Source organism: Carcharhinus amblyrhynchos, chromosome 11 (assembly GCF_965287045.1).
Source record: "Carcharhinus amblyrhynchos chromosome 11, sCarAmb.v2.hapA, whole genome shotgun sequence".
Lineage (NCBI taxonomy): Eukaryota > Metazoa > Chordata > Chondrichthyes > Carcharhiniformes > Carcharhinidae > Carcharhinus > Carcharhinus amblyrhynchos.
In genome coordinates, this window is record NC_137334.1 from 47,121,508 (window position 1) to 47,146,431 (window position 24,924).

Below are 24,924 nucleotides of genomic sequence, written 5' to 3' on the forward strand. Positions count from 1 at the left end.
TTGGAAATATATTGCAGAGGCCCAAAAAGGTGGCTCACAACCACCTTCACAAGTAAAATTAGGGATGGGTAATAAATGCTGGTCACACCAGAAAGAATTACAACATTTTGAAGTTTATTGTCTACTGTTGTGTAAGAGGGGTTACTGAGAATCTTTACTCAAAGACTAATTACATTTCATTTTGTTTTACCAAAGAAAACCAAACAGAGCAAGCACATGGCTTTGCTGGAATTGTACATGGCACATGGCACAGACTGCACACACATCACTTTTCAAGCACCATATATAAACTCTGTCCTATACTAGAATTGAAAGGGATCCCATTGCCTCAACATCCAGCCGATGTGTAAATTTTGCAGGTCAGAGCCCAGTATCCTGACAGAGGTCATCATACCTTCATTCTGACACAGTCCGTTGTGTCAACAGTATTGGAGCCACCACAGGAACCAAAAGCTGGCTACTAGCAACTATTCACTGACAACACACCTGGTGAACCCAGTGTACAATTCATTCAAATGTACAGAGTGCATATAATCAAAGCCAGGCTGTCCAAGAAAGTGTGATAGCATGGACCATTGGCATTTTGAAACAATGCCTCTGTTACATGGACACTCTGGAGGAGCCCTGCAATACTTAACAGAGGGGTTTAAATATTTGTGGAGATCTGTTATGTGCTACAAAACCTTACCAATATATGGGACTGCCCTCATCGTCAGATATAAAGTGGAGCACCTCACAAACTAGAGCATGGGACATGCAGGGTGAGGAAAAACCTAGGGTGCCTGTTGTGGCCAGGCTGTCCATGAAGACCTCAACCAAGTGTGTTACCAGTAACTGCAACTTAATTCTCCGTTCACCAACTGTCCCACACCTTACCTGCTCTCTCACTCATCATGATAACATTTCGTTAGTCATAACGCAAAAATACCATCTCAAAATAAATGTTCCAAACCCAATTTCTAAATTATTGCATACAACTAATTGCCATTGTGCATAGAAATCATAGAATCCCTACAGTGCAGAAGGAGCTCATCAAATCTGCACTGACAACAATCCCACCCCAGGCCCTATCCCCACAAATATATCCTGCTAATCCCTCTAACCTACAAATCCCAGGACACTAAGGGGCAATTTAGTATGATCAATCAACTTAACCCATACAGCTTTGGACCGTGGGAGGAAACCGAAGTACCCGAAGGGAACTCACACAGACACGAGAAGAATGTGCAAACTCCACAGAGACAGTGACCCAAGCCGGAAAGCAAACCCTGGAGCTGTGAGGCTGCAGTGTTAACCATGCCGCCCATTCTCCTATGCCCCACCACCACTGCTAATGAGAATGGAGAATTTAGCACTCAGCCAAATCTCCATTCACAGCAGCGGTACCGGAGAATCCCAGCAGTGGACAAGGCCGGAGAATCCTCGCCTTAGATTCTTATTTTCCTTTCAATTTTCTTCTTACATTAGGATTGTGAAGGACTAATAGCTTGGAATAACAAAACTATTTTACAACAAAAATCTGTGCGACCTATTGCCATGTTAAATGTGACTTTTTTTTATATCAATGACATTCAATATTAGGGGGACCGTGGCTTCCCAGGACCACCAGGGCCATTCGGACAGAAAGGAGATGGTTATCCAGGAGCACCTGTAAGTCTTTATGCTTTGAGACCTAACATTGCAACACTGATTCACATGTGTATTTGTCATCTTTCATAACAAGTTCTTTTAATATTATGGCAACTTTATATCAGAATGGATGAATAATGAAATATTTTAATAGTAACTGTGAAACAGAAATAATTTCTGAGTTGTGATGGATTGAATAAATGTGATGAAATTTCTTAACATTGCTGCACAATAGTTTCTATCATAATTATCTTGAAAACAGCAAAACTAATTCCACTCAACATTACTGTTAGATGAGTTGAAAATTTCCTTATTTACCTTCTCCTCTTGGTAGATTTTGCTAGAAGTGTATAGGGCTTTGGTGAGAACATATCTGGAGTATTATTTTGGTGAGAAAATACCTGGAGCACAGTTTTGGTTTTCATATATAAGAAAGGATTTCATGTCCAACAGGCAACACAGCAAATATTCAATACACCTAATCCTGTGATGACTGGGTTGTCCAGCTTTGAGAGTAAACTGGGCCTACACCTTTGAGAGTTGATCTCATTGAAATTATACAGGCTTTTGAAGATCCTGACAGGCTATAGATACTGCAAAGTTGTTTCCCTGGATGGGGGAATCCAGAACACATTCTCAGGCTAAGGATTTTATCATTTAGAACTGAGGTACAGAGAAATTTCTTCACTCAGAAAATTGTGAATCGAGGGACAGTGCAGTCTATACCTTTTCTTAGCTCTTAAGTTCCTACATCCTTATCAAAAAATCACTTTTGTGGATATCTGGCAGTGTTATTAGTCTTTAATGGAAATGTAATGGTTATTGGTGGAGAAAACCTAAATATATTTTATATTTTATTCTAACTGAAAGGGTTTGCCAGGCCTTCCAGGCCCTGCAGGTGAACAGGGGCCTACAGGAATTGGATTCCCAGGACCTAAGGTATATAAACATACTTGTTTATTTATTAATATCAGAAATAATTCTTATTTCAGTGTCTTCCTGACTAATTATACAAGTCCAACTAGCAATATGTAATGATAGAAGTAAAACTTTACATGTAATTCAAAGTTCTAATTATTTATTTGCCATTCAAGTTATGTGACAGTTCGAAATTAGTTAAAGTGAGCAGCTTGAACAAAAAATGCATAGCTTATTAAATATTAAAATAAAAATACTAGAATATACATTAAAATATGTTTTATTTTATATGCTGTACACCTTGTCCTCCTGTCATCAATTGTAGCATTATGCAGAGGAGAGTGGAAATTACTTCCTGAGTCAGATAATATATTGTAAATTTTGTCTTGTTGTACAGTGATAATGGGAAAACATTTCCGGTTAATTTTTGATCCATCTAGTTTGACAGCAACAGACCTAAAATAGTGACTTTAAAATATCTCCCACTCCATTTTCCACTGGAATTCCCCAGTCACCATTTTAGCTGGTTACTAGTTAGCTGAAACCACCACGACAAAGAGATGGGAGCCTCAGGATCAGATTCCAATTACATCAATAAGATCCCAGTTGAGTTCACCCTGGATATCATAGATAAAAGCAGATCAGCTGTCATTGGAAGAATGAAGAACAACCCCACCAACCCCTATTCTGTACTGTAAGGATTCTAAGTTCTAAGTTTCTAAGTATCTCTCTGCCCCATCCAAGATAAACGGTAAACTTTCCATTATAGAACCAGGTGGAGATTATCTGAGCGCCACAGGAAAGTCAGAGTCTCTGCTGCCTCAGGTCAGTTTTCTCCAGCTGGCATCGCTCCACTCAAAGCCTATACTTTTCTAAACAGATTGGCAAGATCATAAGAGAAGGTCCCATTGGAAAGCTGTTTCTGCCCTGTGAATGAATTTCATTAACTTCCAATGCAAAAATAAACTACATTTATATCATAGTTTTCATTTATTTATAATAATCACTGTATGTCACATTCTTTCTCCTGTCTTCTTTGAATATGAATTCTTACTGATAAATCTTCATGTTTTAGGGAGATCCAGGTACAAGAGGACCAAGTGGCATAACTGGACCTCCAGGAGAAGGACTTCAAGGTCAGAAGGTACCTGTGTTTATGGCTTATTTCCTCATTAAAATCTCTTGCAGTGGCACTAGCTAGGAGTTTACAGCAGACATGTACTGACTTGTCAGGGGTCAGAAAGCTACATGATTATTAATTAAGCAATTAATTAAGGAGCTAAACTTTATGCAGGACAAGAAGATAGCCTAAAATTTTATGTTTTTTTTGTGCTTTTCCCAGTTGTTTCACTCTTCCCTGCATTTCACCCATCCCCCCAACTTGCAATTTGGCCGCATATGGTAAATACTTAAGTTTATTTATTAGTGTCACAAGGGTGGGCTTACATTAACATTGCAATGAAGTTACTGTGAAAATTCCTTGATTTGCTACATTCCAATGCCTGTTTGGATTCATTGAGGGTGAATTTAGCATAGTCAATGCACCTAACTGGCACGTCTTTCGAACTGTGGGAAGAAACCAGAGAACCTGAGGAAACCCACGCAGGCACTGAGAGAATGTGCAGACTCCACACAGACAGTGACCCAACCCGGGAATCAAACCCGGGTTCCTGGCACTGTGGGGCAGCAGTGCTAACCACTGTGCCACCGTGCCACCCAAGGGCAGTGCTGTCCAGCTTGTGAACATGTGCTTCTCCAATAGCTCAGTGACTTTATCCAGTGAATAGCAGATTCAGATAAAACTTCAGGATAAGTTTAATTATTAGTATCACAAGTAGACTTACATTAACACTGCAATGAAGTTACTATGAAAATCCCCTGGTCGCCACACTTGGTTAGGTATACTGAGGGAGAATTTAGCCTGGCTAATCCACCTAATCAGCACATCTTTTGGACTGTGGGAGGAAACCTGAGCACCCAGAGGAAACTCGCGCAGACGCGGAGAACATGCAGACTTCACAAAGACCCAAATCTGGAATTGAACCCAGGTCCCTGGTCTGTGAGGCAGCACTGCTAACCACTGTGCCACCGTGCCACCCTATGGTCAGCATGGACCCAGCACTCTCTTGCCATACACTGAGTTGCCTGTTCCCATCGAAGCCAGGATGGGTGTTCAATCAACAAAATAGATTCAAGAACAAATGCATTTGCAGGAAGGAAACATCCAAGCAAATGAGTAAGTTACACAAATGCAATCGCAGTTGAACATGTGTAAGTCTTGTTTTATTTTCTGTGAAACAAATTGATTATAATTTTCTCTTACAATTTAGGGAATAGCCGGGAGACAAGGACCACCTGGTCCTCAAGGCCCTCCAGGTGAAGGCATTCAGGGACCTAAGGTATGCAGAATGTCTCAAACAAAATTAAATGTCTTGAGTGGAATTTGTGATTACAATGGACATTATAATTGATCTTTGAAAGTAGACTGATGGTGTTAGTAATATTGTATCAATGTTGAATACAGAACTGAAACTAACATTATTATCTAACAGGGTGACCAAGGTGTTCAAGGATTGCCCGGACCTCGTGGTCCACCAGGAGAAGGACAAATGGGACCTAAGGTATAAGGACAACTTAAAACTTCATGTTAAATTCTTCTTGATCAGCACCCAGAATTGCCACCTCTCCATTGGAAAAACAAAACCTCCCCCTTCCACTGTCAAGTTGGAGGAATTGTTAAAGCCTCCTGTGAGATGATATGAAACCCCCATGATAATGGAGTGCAATCTCTCCTCAAGCATACTTGTGACTGAACCACATGTGAGATATATTCCAGGCACAATGAGCAATGTATAGACACCATCTGGAACTCAGAGACTACCAGGCAGATGGAGCAATTTGCAGGAAAGCCACAGGACCCTGCCCCCACTACCTGCCTCAAAGAAAGTAAACTCTGCCAGTCTTCTCAAAACGGATCAAGTGAAAACCAAACCCATTCATCCTTTTGATGTAGGGTGTTGCAATGCCAGATTAGGGTCAGTGTAGAGCAGATCGATATTAACCAACATCAGGTGGGAGTTAAAGAACAGCAGAAACACAATACAACAGAGGGAATACAATGAACTGTTAAAGTGATGAATCCCAAAGTGACCTCCTCACCTTACTGTTCTGGTGCTCCACATATAGATTGTTCAAGTGCTGTTATAGTATCTTGAAATATGTGTTCAAAGTGTCTGCCCAGGTGTATTAACCTTAGCTTGGATATGGCAAATTCCTCAGACTTGAGGAAGAATAACACAATGGTCTTTAAAATAATAAGTAAAAATAAAGTTATGAGTTGTTGGATAAAGTAATGAGGCTGGACTTTCATGAAGGAGGGTGAAAAATCAAGTCTATTCTTTGCAGACAGAAAGAGCATACATACATTGTGCCTGTTTCAGCTAATCAAATTAATTGATAGCTATTTGCTGGTTCATTCCTTAGGGCAATGCCTTGACCAGAGTCAAAATGCCTGGCTTAAATTTCAAACAATGTTTGACAATTAACTGCCAATCACCATCAACTGGTACATTCTCCATGGCAGTGCCTCTACTCAATCAGAGTTCACTTGCCAACCAATCCGCACTCTCTTCTCATTTAGTATAATGTTGTTGCTTCCCTGACATTGATATTCTTGTGAGTGTCTTCATGAGTTCAAGATGACAAAATACCCAGGATTTTCCATGTGCAAAACACAATCGTCTTTCTTTATACAAGGTATGATTGAAATCAGGCGAGGTTTTTCCCTCTGATTCCCATTGACTCCAGTTTTGGTAGGGGTCCTTGATGCCACACTCAGTCAAATGCTGCCTTGATATCAAAGACAGCCACACTTGTCTCACCTCAGGGGTTCAGCTCTTGTATCCATGTTTGAACCAAGCTGTAATGCAGTCAGGAGTTGAGTGACCCTAACAAAATCCAAACTGAGCATCCATCAGCAGATTATTGTCAAGTAAGCGCCACTTGATTGCACTGTTGATGACCCCTTCCATCACTTTACTGATCATCAAGAGTTGATTAATGGAGCAGCAATTGGTGGGGTTGGATTTGTCTTGCTTTTTGTGTACATGACATACCTGGGTAATTTTCACATTGCTGGGTAGGTGCCAGTATTGTAACTGTACTGGAACAGGGGCATAGCAAGTTCTGGAGTGCGAGTCTTCAGTAGCATTATGGAATATTAACAGGGCCCGTAGCCTTTGGAATATCCAGTGCCTTCAGCTATTTCTTGATATCACATGGAGTGAATCAACTTGGCTGAAGACTGGCATCTGTGATGCTGATGACCTTTGGATGAGGCTAAGATAGATTATCTACTTGATAACTCCGGCTGGAGATTGTTGAGAATGCTTCAGCCTTATATTTTGTATTGACGTGCTGGGCTCCCCCATCATTGAGGTTGGGGACATTAATGGAGTCTCCTCCTCCAGTCAGTTGATTAATTGTCCACCACCATTCAGGACTTGATGTAGAAGGACTACAGAGCTCAGTTGTGATCCACAGGTTGTGGAGTTGCATCTGCCTGTCACTTGCTGTTTATCCTGTTCAACATGCAAGTAGTCCTGTGTTGTAGCTTCATTAGGTTGACACCTCATTTTTTAGGTATGTTTGGTGTTGCTTCTGATATGCCCTCCTGCACTCTTCATCAAACTAGGGTTGATCCCTTGGCTTGGTGGTTTGGGTAGAGATAAAAAATAGAAAAGGTAAGAGGTCACTTGCAGGTGTAGTTTATAAGCCTCCTAACAGTGGTTACAACGTAGGACAGGGTAAACAGGGGAAAAAAAACAAATGGAGTGTACAAGAGAGGTACTGCGATAATCAAAGATGAATTTAATCGATGTAGATTTGGCAAATTAGATTGGCAAAAGGTAGCCTTGAAAATGGGTTCAGAGAGTATATGCTAGACAGTTTCTTAGAGGAGTACCCTCTAATGCCAATCAGAGAATAGACTATTCTAGACCTGATAAAGTGCAATGCAACAGGATTCATCGATAACCTCAACAAAGCAGCCTGTAGGTCAGAGAAATCATAACATGATCAAATTTCACGTTGAGTTTGAAGATGAGAAGTGTGGATCTAAGACTGGTGTTTTAAATCTTAATAAAGGTAATTAGAAGGATGTGAAGGCAGTGTTTGCTCAAATGAACTGGGAAACAGTAGGACAGTTGAGATGCAGTGGCAGACTTTTAATAAAGTATTTAATAACTCTTAGTAACAATTTACCCCAGTGAGAAAAAAAGACTCTGAGAAGAATGCATCATTCATTGCTAAATAAAGAAGTTAATAGTATCAAATTGAAAGAAACACTGTACAAATCTGCAAAGTTTAGTGGAAATTGCAGTGTAGATTGGAAAGACTTCAAGAATAAATGATAAAATAAAAATGAATAAGTTAGCATATAAAAGAAAGGTAGCTAAAAATATTTTTAAAAAGTAAGAGTTTCTCTAAGTATTTAAATAGGAATAAAAAGGTAATTAAAACGAATGTTGGTCCTCCAGAGAGTGAGTCTGAGGAATTAATAACAGAAATCAAAGAAATGGCAGAAGCATTGAACAGCTATTTTGTGTCTGCATTCACTTTAAAAGACTTGGGAAACTTACGGGCAACACGTCAGCTCAGTGACTATCACTGTCTGCTGTATAGTTACAGGGACCCGGGTCGGATCTCCGGCTTGGATCAATGTCTGTGGGAGTTTGCACATTCTCCCCATGCTTGTGTGGGTTTTCTCCAGATGCTCCGGTTTCCTCCCACATCCCAAAAACGTGCTTTTTAGGCTGATTGGCGTCAATAAATTGTCCTTAATCGGATCTCCCTTAATCTGGCATGCATACAATTCCCTAAATTTCCACTCCCTTTATTGTGGAGTTCCACTAGAGGTAGACAAAAATGTCAACGAGTGATGAAAGACTTGAATAAGGCACTCACTGAGTGTGTTAAAATGGGCGGCACGGGCTTGTAGGGCCGAAGGGCCTGTTTCCTGTCCTGTGCTGTTCTTTGTTCTTTGTTCCCAAAGATACTTGAAAATAAAGTGGCAAAATTAGGCCTAAAGGTTGACAAGTCCCTAGGGCCTGGTGACCTGCATCCTGGGATCATAATGGCTGCAGAGATAGAAGAGGCATTGGTTATAACCTTCCAAAATTCCTTAGATTCACATCTCTGCAAATTGGAAAATAGCAAATGTAACACCTCTATTCAAGAAAGAAGGGCAACAGAAAGCAGGAAACTATAGGTCAGTTAGCCAAACATTTGTTAAAAGGAAACTGCTAAAATCTATTATAAAGGTGGTTACAGTAAGATTCTTAGAAAATCATAATGGGATCAGGCAGAGTGAACAGAGGTTGGTGAAGGGGAATTGTGTTTAATTCATGTTTAGAATTCCTCCAAAAAGTAACAAGCAAGTCAAATAGATGTGGTGTATTTGGATTTCCAGAAGGCATTTGACAATGTGCCACATCAAAGGCTACTACACAAAATAAGAGCTCATGGAGTCGACAGTAACATATTAGCACAGATAAAGGATTGGTTAACTAACACTCCGGTGCTTTTTCACACTCCGGCGCCTGTTCCCTGTTTGAACAGGCGCCGGAATGTTGAACAAGTGCCAGAGTTTGGCAACCCGGGGAATTTCACAGTAACTTCATTGCAGTATTAATGTAAGCCTTACTTGTGACTATTAAATACATTTTACTTTTACTTTTTTAACAGGAAGCCAAGAGTAAGGATAAATAATTATTTTTCAGGTTGGCAAGATGTAACAAGTGGCATGGTCAGTGCTGCGGCCTTAACTATTTACGATCTATGCACCCTATTTTATCATTGCATCGTGCCCTTTTCTGGCACGAAAACATGGTAAAGTTGGGTGTGAGGCCATTAACGTGATCTATGTCCGCACAGATGGCCATTTTACTGAGACCCGGGAATGGCCGCAATCTGATTCGTGCCTGAAACAGGCGCAATGGCGATTTAAATGCATTTGCATTAATTTAAATTGAATTATTGAACTGCACGCCCAACTTTGTCAGCATTTCCCCTTTTACAATTGCATTCGCCAATCCAGAATCACGCCGAAACATGAATGCTGAATAAAAGTCTGAATCGGGCGCTCCAGTTGCTGAAGAGGCAAGTTCAGAGCTTCCAACAGCTCTCTGACTCAGATTGGTGGTGGGGGGGAGGCGGGCCAAATCATTCGCTGGTTGGAGGGGGGTGAGAGGAAGAGGTGGGTCATTCTCTGGGGGAGGAGGGGCGAGATAGGAGGGAGGACCGATTGTCTGGTTGGGGGGAGGGAGGCGGGTCAGATCATTCTCTGGTTGGGGGGGGAGGGGAGTGAAGCCAGATCGTTCTCGTGGCCGGGGGTGGGGGGGGAGGAGGCGGGTAAGATGTATCTCTAGTGGGGGAGGAGGGAGAGGCCCAATCGCTCAATGGTGGGGACGAGGGATCCGCTGCCACTTTGCGGACGATAGGTGGGAAGGGAAGCAGGCAGGGAGTTGCGATCGACCTGGGTAGTGGGGGGTAGGTAAATAAGGGGGACAGTGATGTCTGTGGAGGCCACAGCTCCCGCTTTTCGCTCCCGGGCCGCTTTCTGCAACTCGGGAACGATCTGACCTGGGTGCACTTTTTCAAATTTTTTTTCTAACTGCGCATGCGCACTTCAGCGCTCCAATCTGACCAGCAGTGTTTCACACGCGCTAAGCCCTGCCCATTGTGCGATTCGGACCTGTATTTTTTTTAAGCTAAGTGCTAATGGAGGTGCCTGAAAGCAGATTTCCAAGTCAGATCTGAATTGTGCCAGATTCAGCACTTAGAATGAAAATGGTAAAATCAGGCCCTGTGTCAATGACTTGGACGAAGGGACCAAATGTTTGGTAGCTAAATTTACTAAGATAGGTGGGAAAGTAAGTTGTCACAAGGCAATAAAGAGTCTACAAAGTGATAGACAGACTAAGTGAGTGGGCAAAAATTTGGCAGATGGAGAATGATGTGGGTAAATGTGAACTTGACCACTTTATAGAGAAGAGGTATACAGTTTAAAGGGAGAGAGATTGTGTGTCTGAGTACATAAATCACAAAATATTACTACACAAGTACAGCAAGTGATTAGAAAGACAAATGGTCATCAAGAGGTTATCAGGAGTAGGTGGAGTGCAGATTTGAGGTTACTATCAGATCAAGAATGGTCTAGTTAAATGCAGAGCAGGTTGAGGGACTGAATGGCCTACTGCTCCTCATTCATATGTTTGCATTCATAATGTACCCTGGAAAATCTTTCAGCTATTTCCAATAATATGTCTAACATAAATGAAAAGGATAGTTAAACTTAGCCAATACATTGTAACTTATTATGTAGCAAATGTAGAATCAAAATCTTGAATTCAACATTACTTTATATTGCAGGGTGACCGTGGCCTGACTGGTGAAAGAGGACAGAAGGGAGGTAAAGGAGATGTGGGTGATTCTGGTTCTCCTGGTGTACCTGTAAGTGCATAATTGTTCCAATATTGAATGAAGCATTTTTGTTATTTCATGCTAACATTTCAGTGAAAATGAAAAGTAATAGCAATCAGATCCTCTGTAAATGAACTATTTAATATTCATTGAACATTGACTGGTGGTTATTTCCTTCCTGTCTCTTCCCACTAACAGCGATTAAGTTGTGCCATGTCCTCTCCCTGTGGACTTAAAATTGACACATGGTTGTAGTCTCATACAGGAGGGGCAGAGAAAAATTCTGATGGGTGTTTCTGGGCAGGATTTCCTCTCTTTTGTCGTACAATTGGACATTTTTGTTGTTCCTTCATTGGCAGTTGAATTTTTCAATGAGAACAGGCTTTGCACATTTCTGTGTCACAATCTTTATTCTACTTTTTAGTAACATATTGCTTTATTAGTAATAACAACATTCCTAAAAACTTTATTAATGCGCGAGTGATTCTTCGACACTGCACGCCCAGATTCAAATCACATCATGGTTGGAGAATCTCGTAGGAGGGGCTTTTACATGATTTGTGCTGGGAAGAACCCTTTTGGGACACTTCCCACACCTCCCTGTGGTGACGTCATCTGGTTCATGCCAAGCAAGGGTGTGAACCAGATTAGCATATTTAAATCTACACTTAAATGTGCATTTCCAGGTTTTAGGTGGATTCCCCCAGCTGCTGCTTTTCAGCAACCGGCCTGCGCAACGCAAATCATTATTGGACTCTAGGGTCTAGGCATGATGACCACTATGAGGGGCTCAGCTGGGCAGTAACTTGATACCCTGGCACTGCTACATTGGCACTGCCAAGGGACAGGACCTGAAGGGGGGAGGGGAATCTGAAGGGGGGGAGGCCTGAAGGATGAGGGGCTGTTAGCAATCCCATAGAGGGGTTTTGCACACTTGGAGAGGTTGCTGCTGATGGTAACAGCAATTGGGAGGTGGGCCTGATGCCACTGAGTGGGGGAAGGGGGAGGTGTTCTTTAGAGTTGTCTGGAGTTTGGAAGCGTGCTGCAGTCTCTGAAGAGCTAACCTTGCCAGTGTCATTGGGTCCTGCACATCTCTGCCGGCAGGAAGTTTCCCATGCTCTAAAAGAATGACTAAACATGGGGGGAGTCATGCTGACCCACCAGCAGGAATCTCACCAATTTTCCAACCAGGAACAATTTTTTTGGAGAATGATTCCCTGTATTTTTGGAATACATTTTTGGGAGACAATTGTTATTTACTCATCTCAGTAAGTTTATTTTTAATTTCCTGAAAAATGATTAATTAATTCCCCACATTAATCATTGGAAAGAAGACCGCAAGTGAAATGCTTGCAAAATGTCAGCTCAAGAACCACTGGGGGAAGTGTGCACATGAAAATATTTTCCAATAGTAATTTTCATGGGAGGTCAGGAAATAGGAGGACTTCAGTAGGCTTTGGAAAGTCAGCTTTTTAAAGAGTATTGTTGGGCATAAACTGCTGGGCCTTCTGCTTCACCAGACTGTCGCCCATGCAGTGAAAATGAAAATATTTTATATATGAAGGCATACCAAGGCACCATAACCAGACTGGCACAAACCAAATCTACAGACTCTGTTATCTAGATGGCAATGACTGAGGAACTATGAAACCCCATTACTACAAGGCACACCCCCACTGTGATGCTGAGGGAGTGTTTTCAACTGAGGTGTTAAAACTGAGACTTCTACGAGCTGAAGCAAGCAATAAAGGTCTCATGGCATTAATCAAAGAAGACACTTTTCACTCGTCCAAATGATGATTAACTGGTTATTTGTTTTGTTACTTTTTGTGTTGAGTTCTTGCTGAGATTTGCCCATAACCTCTACGGAAAGAGGACAAATTTAACCCATCCTGCCAGGCAGAAACAAAATGTGTGGATGTTAAAATTGTGCAAATGCACAATTGGTGCCTGCTGCCATTTTAGCTGTCAGGTTTGTGGCAGCAGGACAGTTCCGTATCACAGGCAGACAAAGGTCTTACCAATCTTTTAAGTGAGGATGTCAGGTAATGCAACTCAGACCCGAATGTAATTTTAATGGTTGTGACTAAGATACCATGATAAAGCTTCTTTTGAAAATGGAGAGGCCCACAAAATTGAATTTTTTTTATTACTTGTAGGTTTTCACATTGTAGGGAGAAGTAAGAGTACCTATAGTTTAATAGATACACACAGTTAACCTGCTTAAGATGACAAAAACTTAATTAAGATCCACCGAATGGTATCCAACAGCCTACAACACATTGCTCCAGAGGAGAACTTTGGATCTTCCTCCCTCGATTGTGATCAATTCTGGCCTTCTACCCCTCACTTCTTCCTTTGTGCCATTGTCTGTTCCCTCCACTCCCCAGTCATTATCTCCATCCACCGGCTGCCTTGTCATTTCCGCGGGAGTCTGCACTGCCGCACAGTAAAGAAACAAATCAGCCAGTTCACATCAATTTTCTCTTCCAGAGCCACTGCAAGTGGCAAACAGCTTCACACATTGATCGCGCTCCAAGTTAAAATTATTTTCAATATCTTTGTAATATTTTGTTACAATTATATCTATAGGTAATGTGTTAAAATAGTTCAGGTACTTTATTATATTACTTGCTTTTATTCTAACAATTTTTACAATTGCTTAGGGTAGACCTGGAGTAAAGGGAGATCCTGGCTTAACAGTAAGTAATACTTCTTTTCATGCACAATTGTGTACACGTATCAAAATGCATTTCACAAAGTGCCAAGTAATAGATGTTAGTAAAATTAAAGCCCCTGCAATTAAAGAGACACTGGCAGTGCGGATACAAAATTGACAATAGGACTGGAAGCAGAAATTAATGATGAAAGTATGTTTCTCAGAATTGAGGAAAGTGCTACTCCTCAGGGGCTGATGCTAGGATCAGTGCTGTTTTTGATATATTTCATACATGTTATGGCCCCATGGTAAATTAGGAGTCACACATATTCCAAGGAAGACATTGCTGGACGATCCCAGGTAACTGTTGGAATCATGACATAACCTTCTCTCTCTAACCTTGATATCGTTTCTAAAATGTGATGCCCAGAATTGAAAAAAAAGATATATATTACTTGTAGATACAGGACACAATTTAAAAATGCAGAGGTGACACAAAACTCAGAAATACGGTTAACAATGAAGAGCATAGTGAGAGACTTCAGGAGGACATAGATTTATGAAAGGGAGAGATGAAAGGTGATGCAGAGATGTGTGAAGTGATAATATTGACTCTCTACATCAAAATGTAAGTAAATGATGCATCTTTAAAGTGAGTGGAGGAATAGAGAATCCTTGGAGTCCTTGTATATAAATCTTTGAAGATAGCAGTACAAGTTGAAAAAAACTTCAGCCAAGGTCTAGTTAGTATTTTATAAAGGATTAGCATAACTTCCTTGTGATTTTACCCAATGTTTATATAAATAAAATCAAGGATCACATATATTTTACAACAGCCTTGGAGGGTTTGGGCTGCAGGGGTGGGACGTCGAAGCTGGCAGGGAGGGGGGAGGGATGGGGTCAGGGCTGTCCCAGAGGTGTCCAGGAGGCCAGCAATCGGGTGGGGGGGGGGGGGGTCACATAGCCAGCTATAAAGGACTGCTGTGCTAGTCAGCAATTAAGCAATCAGGAGGCCAGCAGTGTGGGACTACTGCGCATGCACCGATCTCAACATTGACAGATTGGTTCAGGCACAGTGGCCCGCTCAGTGCTATGCTGATGGCCTCTCCAGTGGGACTAGGCCCCGCCCACAGATTTTTCACACTCGGGCACTTTGTGATGCACAGAGTGTGGTAGATTCATTTTGAAAATCCCGCTGAAAAAAAAGCAGCATTTACTCCAGTTTTTACATGAATTCGGCACTTGAATTTTTTGGGAGGGAAATCCCACCCATCCAATTTCCCAGCACTGTCATTCTTCATTATCACCAAATTCATAAACTTCATTTTTTAAAAAAGTGGATCAAAGACTAGCTTGTGAATGTTTTTACTTTGTGTAAATTGTTTGCAGAGTTTTTGTTAAAAAAACATCTTTCCAGAAATTTTCTATTCATGACATATATAATGAATATACATGCCTGATTTTAACAAAATAAAGTTGTATTAAAATATATTAATTATGTTCATATTTAATTTATATAAATATAATTAGAGGGAGGACATCATCAGAATGATAAAGGAAATTTGTGGTAAGTTGTTGATCTTCTTTTGAACTACTGATTATTTTAAGTTTTCATACTGCTAACTATCCTCAGTAGATATAATTGGTAAAACCATATAGTGAAGGTGAGCCTTACCAAATAAAAACTTAAAAATTTGTTCCGTATTTTACCTCCTAGATATTCAAATCAAGAAGGAGATTTTTTAAAATTCTATTTGTGTTCCTTCAAATGTTTTTAACTATGCTCCATGTGTGGTCGATTTCACTAACCAAATTGTTACTTTCATAAATGACAAAGTTTATATGGAAGTTGTTAATCTGTTATTTCTAATGCACCATTCTAATTATCAACTTCTTTAATATTTTCACTTCTTTAATATTTTAAATACCGCTTTGAGATACTAACAGTATTTGAAATAGTTTCTATTCATGTTTAGTGACATATATTTCAATTCTTTTACTTACAGGTTGTGGAATTAAATGTAAAGAAAGACCAATGGAACTTGTCTTTGTAATTGATAGCTCAGAGAGTGTGGGACCAGATAACTTTGAAATTATAAAAGATTTTGTCACTGCACTCGTTGACAAAGTAACAGTTGGTAGAAATGCCACCCGAATTGGTCTTGTGCTGTACAGCTTGGAGGTGCGATTAGAATTTGGTCTAAGTCGATACTTGACACAGCAAGATGTCAAACAGGCAATTAGGAAAATGTTATACATGGGAGAAGGTACGCACACAGGAACCGCCATCCGCAAAGCAACACAGGAGGGATTCTATGGAGCTCGGCCTGGCGTGAAGAAAGTTGCTATAGTATTAACAGATGGACAGGCAGACAGAAGGGAGACTGTCAAACTGGATGTTGCTGTGCGCGAGGCCCATGCTGCAAACATCGAGATGTTTGCAATTGGTATTGTCAATACCACAGACCCAACTCAAGCTGAATTCTTGCGTGAACTGAACCTAATTGCTTCAGATCCTGATTCTGAGCACATGTACCTCATTGATGATTTCAACACTCTTGCAGGTTTGTGCCATGTTTGTTTTTCACCACATGATACTTTTTCAACAGTAAGGGTATTGAGAAGAAAATACTCATACTTAGGTGGGAAACAGAATAATTACTGCTTACCAAACAAAAAACCAATACTAATCATACTATAGTATCAGATCTCCAAACCGGAGATAAAGCTTCAACTTTAGTCTCCATTTCGTAGTTACTTTTCTTATCTTTGCCAAGTCAGGACTTTGCATTTGCAAAGTTTAGAGGAGGTCCCTCTTAAGATCACTTAAGCACATCTGCTCGTGGTCAACCAGAGTGGCATCTGTAGAAAAATAAAATAATTGCATGATCTTCACTTCTGACCAATAAGAATAATATGATTGGAGGAGGATAACTTGGGCAAAGAGGAAAAATTGTGATGTGGAATGGTTAGATTATTGAAATATATTAACTGTCGGTATATTTCCTCATTTGTAACTGCTTTTTCTCAAATTTTTTAATGTTAATAAAAATGTTAATTTCAGAAATTTGCCAGATGAGTTGAATAATACTAAGTAGGCAATCGCTTTTTCCTCAGGGAACAGAAATTGAATGGGCAGGTATCCCACTAATTATGCATCCTCCAGTCACCCAATCATGGTGTATTGTGGCTCTTGCTGTGATTATAGCGGGCCGTGCTGACTAAAAAGTGATTTTCATTAAAATAGGGAGAATACAATAGGAATTGAAGGAAATGAAAAGTTTTTCCTTTCTCCCATTTTTAGCTCTGGAGTTGAAATTGGTCAGACAGTTCTGTGAAGATGAAAATGGTGCATTGGTTTACAATCGAATTAGAAATGGAGTAATGACAAACAGAAGTCCATTATATTCAATTCCTAGTTCTTCACATGCCAGAAATGAGATTGAATTAAGTTCTACAAAACCTAGGCAAACAATTGTATCTGGAAAGATGAAAGTAACTGCACAAGTGAAGCCATCTCCATCTGTATCCGTCTCTACGGGAAAAATTTCAAAGGTTGGTGAACTGGTACCAATTGATCTTGTCAATTCTGTATTTTATTTTGTATTGTTATATTTTATTCACCAGAGTGCCTCTATTCAGATAGCAGAGTTGTTTTCAATGTATCAAGTCAAAACTGAAATCAACAGAATTGGGGATGAAACATTTTTAAAACAACTAAAATGAACAGGAGAATTGTCCCCAATACTGATTTTGATTTCATTTTCATATGTAATCAGTTGTTGATGCTTCATGTCATGCAGGTGAACCAAAGTCCAGAAGCACACAAAAAGAAGAAAGAAGACCTGAAACTTGTAACCTCATCATCTCAGTCAAAGGGCAGTAACTTTCTTCCAATCGGCAAACAAGTTCCAGGTCTACACTCGCAACCTGTTAAATCAGTGAAAGAATCCACATTGTCAGTTTCCTCAACAGTAAAAACTCCAATTTCAGGTAAGGTCTTAATTTTGTATCTATGGCATAAATTATGGTTAAAGTTTGATAACTGGAGCAGTCAGATGCAAGGTACATAACAGTGTAGCACATTTACATCAGAGATGGGTATGGATTTCATATTTGATTACTAGAATTATTGAGGGAGATGTTAAGTACCACAGGGAAGTCTGGATGAATATTGCAGTTGGAAGATATTTTTGAGATTGAGAGTCCAGTGAAGGAGGGGGTGTTTTTCTACACCAGAAAACACATGCTAAAAACATATAAAATCCTGGATAACTTTCTCCTTCAACTAATATCAGCAAAAAGGCAGATTCCTTACTATTACAAATAAAATGCTAACAACTTTGTCTTGATAAAAGTCACTGCACTTCATACATTTGACAAAGTGACAAGACCTTTATAGAAGCAAATCAGCAGATGGAAAAGCCATATAGTGCCTCCCCCCACAATATGTTTTCCAGCAGAGGATTCAGCTCACCATCTTCTGGTCCTGCCCATGTCTACAGCTTTTTGCATGTCTCACTCATCCCATGGTGGGAGAGCCCATCAAGGGGAGTCCCCTTATGTGGGACCAGGAGATCTTGCCAGTAAGAGGGACCAGAAAGTCCCACCCTATGATTGAAAATATAAATATGCACTGCTAAAATATTATCTTTCAAACATATTTCAATTATTTCAGTTGATGAATTTTTAAAGTCCACCTATTTTTCAACTTATGATGAAAATATGCTAATTCCGTTTTTTTCTAGATCCTCTCTGTCAACTGCGTTTAGACCAAGGAACATGCCGTGACTATGTGATTAAATGGTATTATGACAAACAAGCAAATGCTTGTGCACAATTTTGGTATGGTGGCTGCAGTGGAAATGCTAATCGTTTTGACACTGAAGATAAGTGCAGGAAGACCTGTGTAATTTCCAGTGCTGGTATGATCTCTAATCTTTAAACTACATTTCATGTATTTATTTAAAAAATCATTTATTTCCAACATAAGGGTATGGTGAAACTATTATAACAATGTAAAGAACAATTCTCTTCATCTTCCTGGGTTCTGGTTATCAATGTTCTGTCTCATTAAAACCTCCTTCATCATCATAAGCTAGTCCCTTTTATAAAGACTTGTCTCAGAATAATTTCCCCCTTCATTATCATATAATGTTTAGATTGGCAATAGAAAAAGACAAAGTATAATCTAGAATTAAAAAAGCTAAGTTTAAGGAAAGTCAATCTATGCGAGAACTGACCTGTGACGATATTGTGCCTTTAAGAAATGTATTTTGTGTCTTGTTTCTTGGGAAGGATATGTTAAAATTTAACTCTGTTAAACGGTGCTACTTTGTCTGACCCAGGCATTCCACCTGCTGAAAATACAGAAGAACAATTGGTCCTAGATATTGGGATACTTGTTTTAATCTGAGCCAATGCAGTTTTTGTTTTTTTTTGGGTTGTCCTCAGGGTTTCAGGGTAGGGATTTAATTAGATGGATTGACAAGACCGTGTCATGTGCTAATGGGAGGAGCTAGGCTTACAGGGGAAAACAGCAGGCACATTCTGTTTGGATTTGGAATTAGCAGCAGCTCTTCTCTCTCTCTCTCTCTGAAGATTGAAATCTGGAATCTTCTAACAATTACATATCTCTCTCCAGAGGTGTTCTGGAGGTTTGAGGACTAGCATCCAGCATTTAAGCATGTAAGCCTCTTGTTTGCTAACTGATTTTGAAGAGGAATTTACGTCTATGCGGAATATTCCTTAAATTGGAACTAATAGAGGCTAGCAGTTAAGAATTATATCTTGTTCCCTTTAAGGGCGTGAGGCTAATTCAAATATTTTTATCATAACTTACATCTGTTGCATTTCTGACCTCATTGGTGGAGGTCCTCAGTGGTGAGGATCATAACTGGTCCCCACCAACGGGGACCAGACCTGATGGCCTCACCAGGGGAATCGGGGCAGGGGTGCAAGCTGTGGTCCTCACCAACAGAATCATTACAAACAATATCTCAGTGAAAACTGGGGTCAAACAAGGTTCTTTCATTGCATCAATTCGCTTCTGCATTTTCCTTGCTGCAAAAGTGCACCAGAATTTCAGCAAATTACCCACAGGTGTGGAGATAATCTACAGAACAGATGGGAATCTGCTCAAGTAGACAGCTTCAATCCAAAACCAAAACTAGTCCAGTTTAAGTCATGCAGATAACCCTTGTGTGTGTTCAGAAGCTGCACTCCAGGTCATTGTCGATTCCTTCTCCAAAGCATACGAGAAAGCGGGATTGAGAAAACAGGCCTTTCATTAAACACCAGTTCCAACCAGTTCCCACAGCAAAATAGTCTCAGCGTTTTTATGGAGCCTTCATGATCTACCTTTAAAGTGGATAATTGTTGCAGCTTTATGTCTACTCTATTGATCACAGCAAATTCCACAACCAAACTTCAGTTCCCAAATTCAAAGCCCACTTTCTAAGTATTTTTTGTCTTAATTTTTCATTTGAGGTAGCATAAGAATAGCCAGAGCCAGATGTTTGTCAAAATACTAACAGGGTGAATAGGAACATGTTTGGTCGATTTTGAAGGATAAATGAAAGTTTTCATCTGTTAATGCAAGTAACATTCAGGGTAAAGTTTCAAAATTAAGGAAGACAGATAATGAAAATTTGTCTGAGATACAAAATCTTCAGTCAGAGGATGGTGAATCTTTGGAATTCTCTACCCCAGAGAGCTGTGGAGGATCAGTCATTGAGTACATTGAAAGCAGGTTTTAATAGATTCCTAGATACTGATGACATGAAGGGACACAGAGATAGCGAGGGAAGATGGTGATGACATAGTAGATCATCAACGATCTAGTTAAATGGCAGAGAAGGCTCAATGGGCTGAATGGCTTACTCCTGCTCCTGTAAGTTATAACAACAGGCAGATAGAAATCGGTGATTTGATTTGATTTATTTATGTCACATATAATGGGATACAGTGAAAAATATTGTTTCTTGCATGTTATATAGACAAAACATCCTGTTCATTGAGTACTTAGGGAGAAGGAAGCAGAATGTAGTATTACAATCATAGCTAGAGTTCAGAGAAAGATCAGCTTAATATAAGGCAGGTACATTCAAAAGTCTGATGGCAGCAGGGATGAAACTGTTCTTGAATTAGTTGGTACGTGATCTCAGACTTTTGTAAGGTTTTTCTCGACAGAAGAAGGTGGAAGAGTGTGCGTGGGGTCCTTGATTATGTTGGCTGCTTTTCTGAGGCAGCAAAAAGTGTAGACAGAGTCAATGGATGGGAGGCTGGTTTGTATGATGAACTGGGCATGTTCACAACACTTTGTAGTTTCTTGCAATCTTGATCAGAGCAGGAGCCATTCCATCCTGTGATGTAATCAGATAGGATGCTTTCTATGGTACATCTGTAAAAAAATTGCTGAGAGTCACAGCGAACATGCCGAATTTTAGCCTCCTGAGAAAGTAGAGGAGTTGGTGGCTTTCTTAACTATAGCATCAGCATGGAGGGACCAGAACAGGTTGTTGGTGAACTGGACACCTAAAAACTTGAAGCTCTTGATCAGTTCTGCTCCATCACCATTAATGTAGACAGGGGCACGTCCTCCACTATCAGTTCAAAGAGATTCTATTTTTTAAAAGTGCTGTCAAAGCACTGTGTATAAATATATTTGATATAAGTAGAGGATATACAACATGACTCAATGGTTTGGGAAACATTCTAGTAATGTTAGCCGATGAATTATGTTGGCCAATTGTAGTATATCTACCATAACTGGGCGGCATGGTGGCACAGTGGTTAGCATTGCTGCCTCACAGCGCCAAGGACCCTAGTTCAATTCCCGGCTCGGGTCACTATCTGCGTGGAGTTTGCACATTCTCCTCATGTCTGTGTGGGTTTCCTCCCACAGTCTGAAAGACGTGCTGGTTAGGTGCATTGACCTGAACAGGTGCTGGAACGTGGTGACTCGGAAACACAGTAACTTAATTGCAGTGTCAATGTAAGCCTTACTTATGACTAATAAGTAAACTTTAATTCATCATTTCCTAATATATTCTGGTTATGTTGCCTCTTTGTATTCAGCTCTACATTTATAAGAACATGCATTTATCCCAAAACCCTTTTTCTTGGAAGTAAAAAAAATGATTTTTAACTCATCACACTGATGTTTGTACATCTGTGCTCAGTAATATATTACATTTTCCATGTACATGCAGACATTGATCTGGCTAGACAGTTTTGTGTGTGAGCACCAAGTAGAATTTTATGAAATAGTTATACAACATTTCATGGAGATAGAACAAGTCACAAAAAAAACTGAAGGAAACGGGGAGAAAAATATATGGCACTGTGTAACAAAAGGGCAAAAAAGGGAGATAGTGAAGCTAGAACAGAAAATAAAACAGTTTTCATTTATTATTGTCATGTGTGTTAGTATACAGTGGAAAGTATTGTTTCCTGTGCCCTATACAGACAAATATAGAGAAGGAAAGGAGAGAGTGCAGAATGTAGTGTTACAGAGCAGGCAAATGAAAAATAAAAACCATAAATAATATTTTCCCTCACACCAGAATCTGCACCAAAGTTCCAAAACATTCCAGAAGTTGTACCCAAGACAACAAAACACAGAGCCAGAATTCTAATCTCCCTTGGGGGCAGCATGGCAGACAAGGTTGGGGGAGTTGATGCCATAAAATTGGGTGCCATGACTGTGACATTTGTGCCTGCCACGTACCTATCCCAGCTGCAATTTTACCTGCGGCAGGGAAGGCATCAGGCAGCCTACTTATCTCCTTAGGCCAACTGAATCTCGTAAGTGGCCAATTAATGACTGCTTAAGGATTTACTGCTGCTATCACTGAGATTTTCCCAACTGCATGAGAGGTAGCATCAAGTATCCAGCCCGCCAGTCTAAAATAGGCAGACTGGTAGCCAGGCAAGGTGCCTCCTTTTCGAGGCTCCGGTGCTCCCCCAGTGTATTCCCCACAACGTACATCCCCTCATCCCTGCTCTGTCCGTACCAGCCCCACGACCCTCATTGTGGCCTGTCAGCCTTGCCCCAGAGAGACCCTGGACTTGTATTCATCCTGGCTCAATGACAAAGCACTCCCAGCAATGGCCACTGCTTTTGGTTGGTATTGCAAGGACAAGAAAGCTGTTGACCATATAATTTGCCCATTAGCTCTTGGAGGCAGAACTTCCTCCCCAATGGGGGTGAAAGCCCTACTCAACCAAATGGTTGTTAAATGACTATGGAGCGAGCCAGTCAAAAGGGGCAGGTTGGTCTCTGACCTTTATGCCAAGGGGCGGAGATGCTGCCTCTGGCAAAATATTCAGTAAGAAGACTCACAACACCAGGTTAAAGTCCAACAGATTTATTTGTAGCAAACGCCACTTGCTTTCAGAACTGGCTATTCCTTCATCAGGTGGGTGGGAGTTCTGATCACAAATAGGGCATATAAAGACACAAACTCAATTTATATGAATAATGATTGGAATGTGAGTTTTTACAGCTAATCAAATCTTAAAGGTACAGACAGTGTGAGTAGAGAGAGCATTAAGCACAGGTTAAAAAGATGTGTATTGGCTCAGACAGGAAAGTTAGTGAGATTTTTCAAGTCTAAGCAAGTCATGGGGGTTACAGATAGTGTGGCATAAACCCAAGATCCCAATTGAGGCCGTCCTCTCGTGTGCAGAACTTGGCTATCAGTCTCTGCTCAGCGACTCTGTGCTGTCGTGTGTCATAAAGGCCACCTTGGAGGATGTTTACAGGCGTCCTCCAAGTAAGCGTCCAAGTAAGGAGTAAGTGTCCTCCAAGACATGCATTTAAATTGAATTGATGAACTGCCTGCCCAACTTTATCAGCATTTCCCCCTTTACCATCGCATTCGCCGACCCAGAATCACGCCAAAATGGACACGCTGAAGAAAAGTGATAGAAAAGGTGCTCCGGTTTCCTCCCACATCCCCCAAAGATGTGCTTTTAGGCTGATTGATTGGGTACTAAAATTGTCCCTAAATTGGACCTCCCTGATCCTCGCACGTTAGGCGTAGACTAAAATCATGAATAGGTCACTGAGATAGTAGGACGGCGGCGCGGGCTCGTTGGGCCGAAGGGCCTGTTTCCCGTGCTGTGTTGTTCTTTGTTCTTTGTTCTTTGTTAAAAGTCTGAATTGGCCGCTCCAGCTGCTGAAGGTGGGGGGCGGGGGGGGTCAGATGTACCTCGGGGGAGGGAAGTGAGGTTGGATCATTCTTTGGGGGTGGAGGGGAGGCAGGTAAAATGGATCTCTGGTGAGCAGGACGGGGAGAGCAGGGGGGTCTGCTGCCACTTTGCGCGTGATCGGTAGGGGGGAAGAGGGCAGGGGTTGCGATCGGTCTGGTTGGGGAGGGCGTGGGTGCCATCGCTCCCGCTTTTCATACTCAGGCCAGTTTCTCCGCTTTTTGTGGCTCAGGAGCGATGTGACACGGGCGCACTTTTTCAAATTTTTTTCTAACTGCGCACGCGCAATTCAGAGCTCTGATCATTTCGGGCGCGCTAAACCCTGCCCACAGCACAATTCAGACTCACAATTCTTTTTCAGGCTAAGTGCTAATGGAGATGCCTGAAAGCAGATTTCCAAGTCGGATTTGAATTGTGCCCAGATTCAGCACTTAGAATAAAAATGGTAAAATCAGGCCCTAAGTCTCTGAAAGTCATTGTTACATCATCACATGGTTATTTGTGGGAGTTTGCTGAGCGTATATTGCCTGCTACATTTATTATACTACACTTAAAGTATTTTGAGATACTCAGTGGTCTTGCTAAGTGCTATATAAATGCAAGTCTTTTTTTCTTTTAACAACAGAATCCTGATATGGATCCCAGGATGATTGTATTTCAGCCAGTCCTAGTGAGATACTGGAAGAAGACAGAAAACTATCTTTTGTGCATTTGTTACATTATGAACAATATTTTAATATTTTGGTAGCTATTCATAAAATTCAATTTGTATAAAGATGTTAATACAGATGATACCCTTTTTGTTAATTTGTCTATATAAATGCAATTCTCAGGGGTGAAAATGAAAAGTAGAAATATTTTACAGTACGTCTGAAACACTATCTTCGCAATAATTGCAAATCAAGAATATAGAGATTAGGAAAGATATTTTTGTTTGCCTTTAAGTTTTGTTCTATCCTATGCCAAAAACATTAATTTGACTAGTTGCTAAGAAGGAACATTTAAGCAGTTACAGCTGCAAC

General features: G+C 40.6%; 1 protein-coding gene across 1 annotated transcript in view; it reads left to right on the top strand.

Annotated features, from left to right (window-relative positions):
- col28a2a (collagen, type XXVIII, alpha 2a) overlaps positions 1-18,632 on the top strand; it is a 91,479-nt gene extending 72,847 nt beyond the window's left edge. Inside the window, exons 23-34 of the mRNA XM_080199265.1 lie at positions 1,582-1,650; positions 2,500-2,568; positions 3,623-3,691; positions 4,878-4,946; positions 5,100-5,168; positions 10,978-11,058; positions 13,695-13,730; positions 15,218-15,254; positions 15,694-16,251; positions 16,992-17,242; positions 17,491-17,680; positions 18,436-18,632. Of these exons, the coding sequence (XP_080055391.1) occupies positions 1,582-1,650; positions 2,500-2,568; positions 3,623-3,691; positions 4,878-4,946; positions 5,100-5,168; positions 10,978-11,058; positions 13,695-13,730; positions 15,218-15,254; positions 15,694-16,251; positions 16,992-17,242; positions 17,491-17,680; positions 18,436-18,632 (1,695 nt within the window). The remainder of the gene's footprint in view (positions 1-1,581; positions 1,651-2,499; positions 2,569-3,622; positions 3,692-4,877; positions 4,947-5,099; positions 5,169-10,977; positions 11,059-13,694; positions 13,731-15,217; positions 15,255-15,693; positions 16,252-16,991; positions 17,243-17,490; positions 17,681-18,435) is intronic.
- Positions 18,633-24,924: the final 6,292 nt, after the last annotated feature.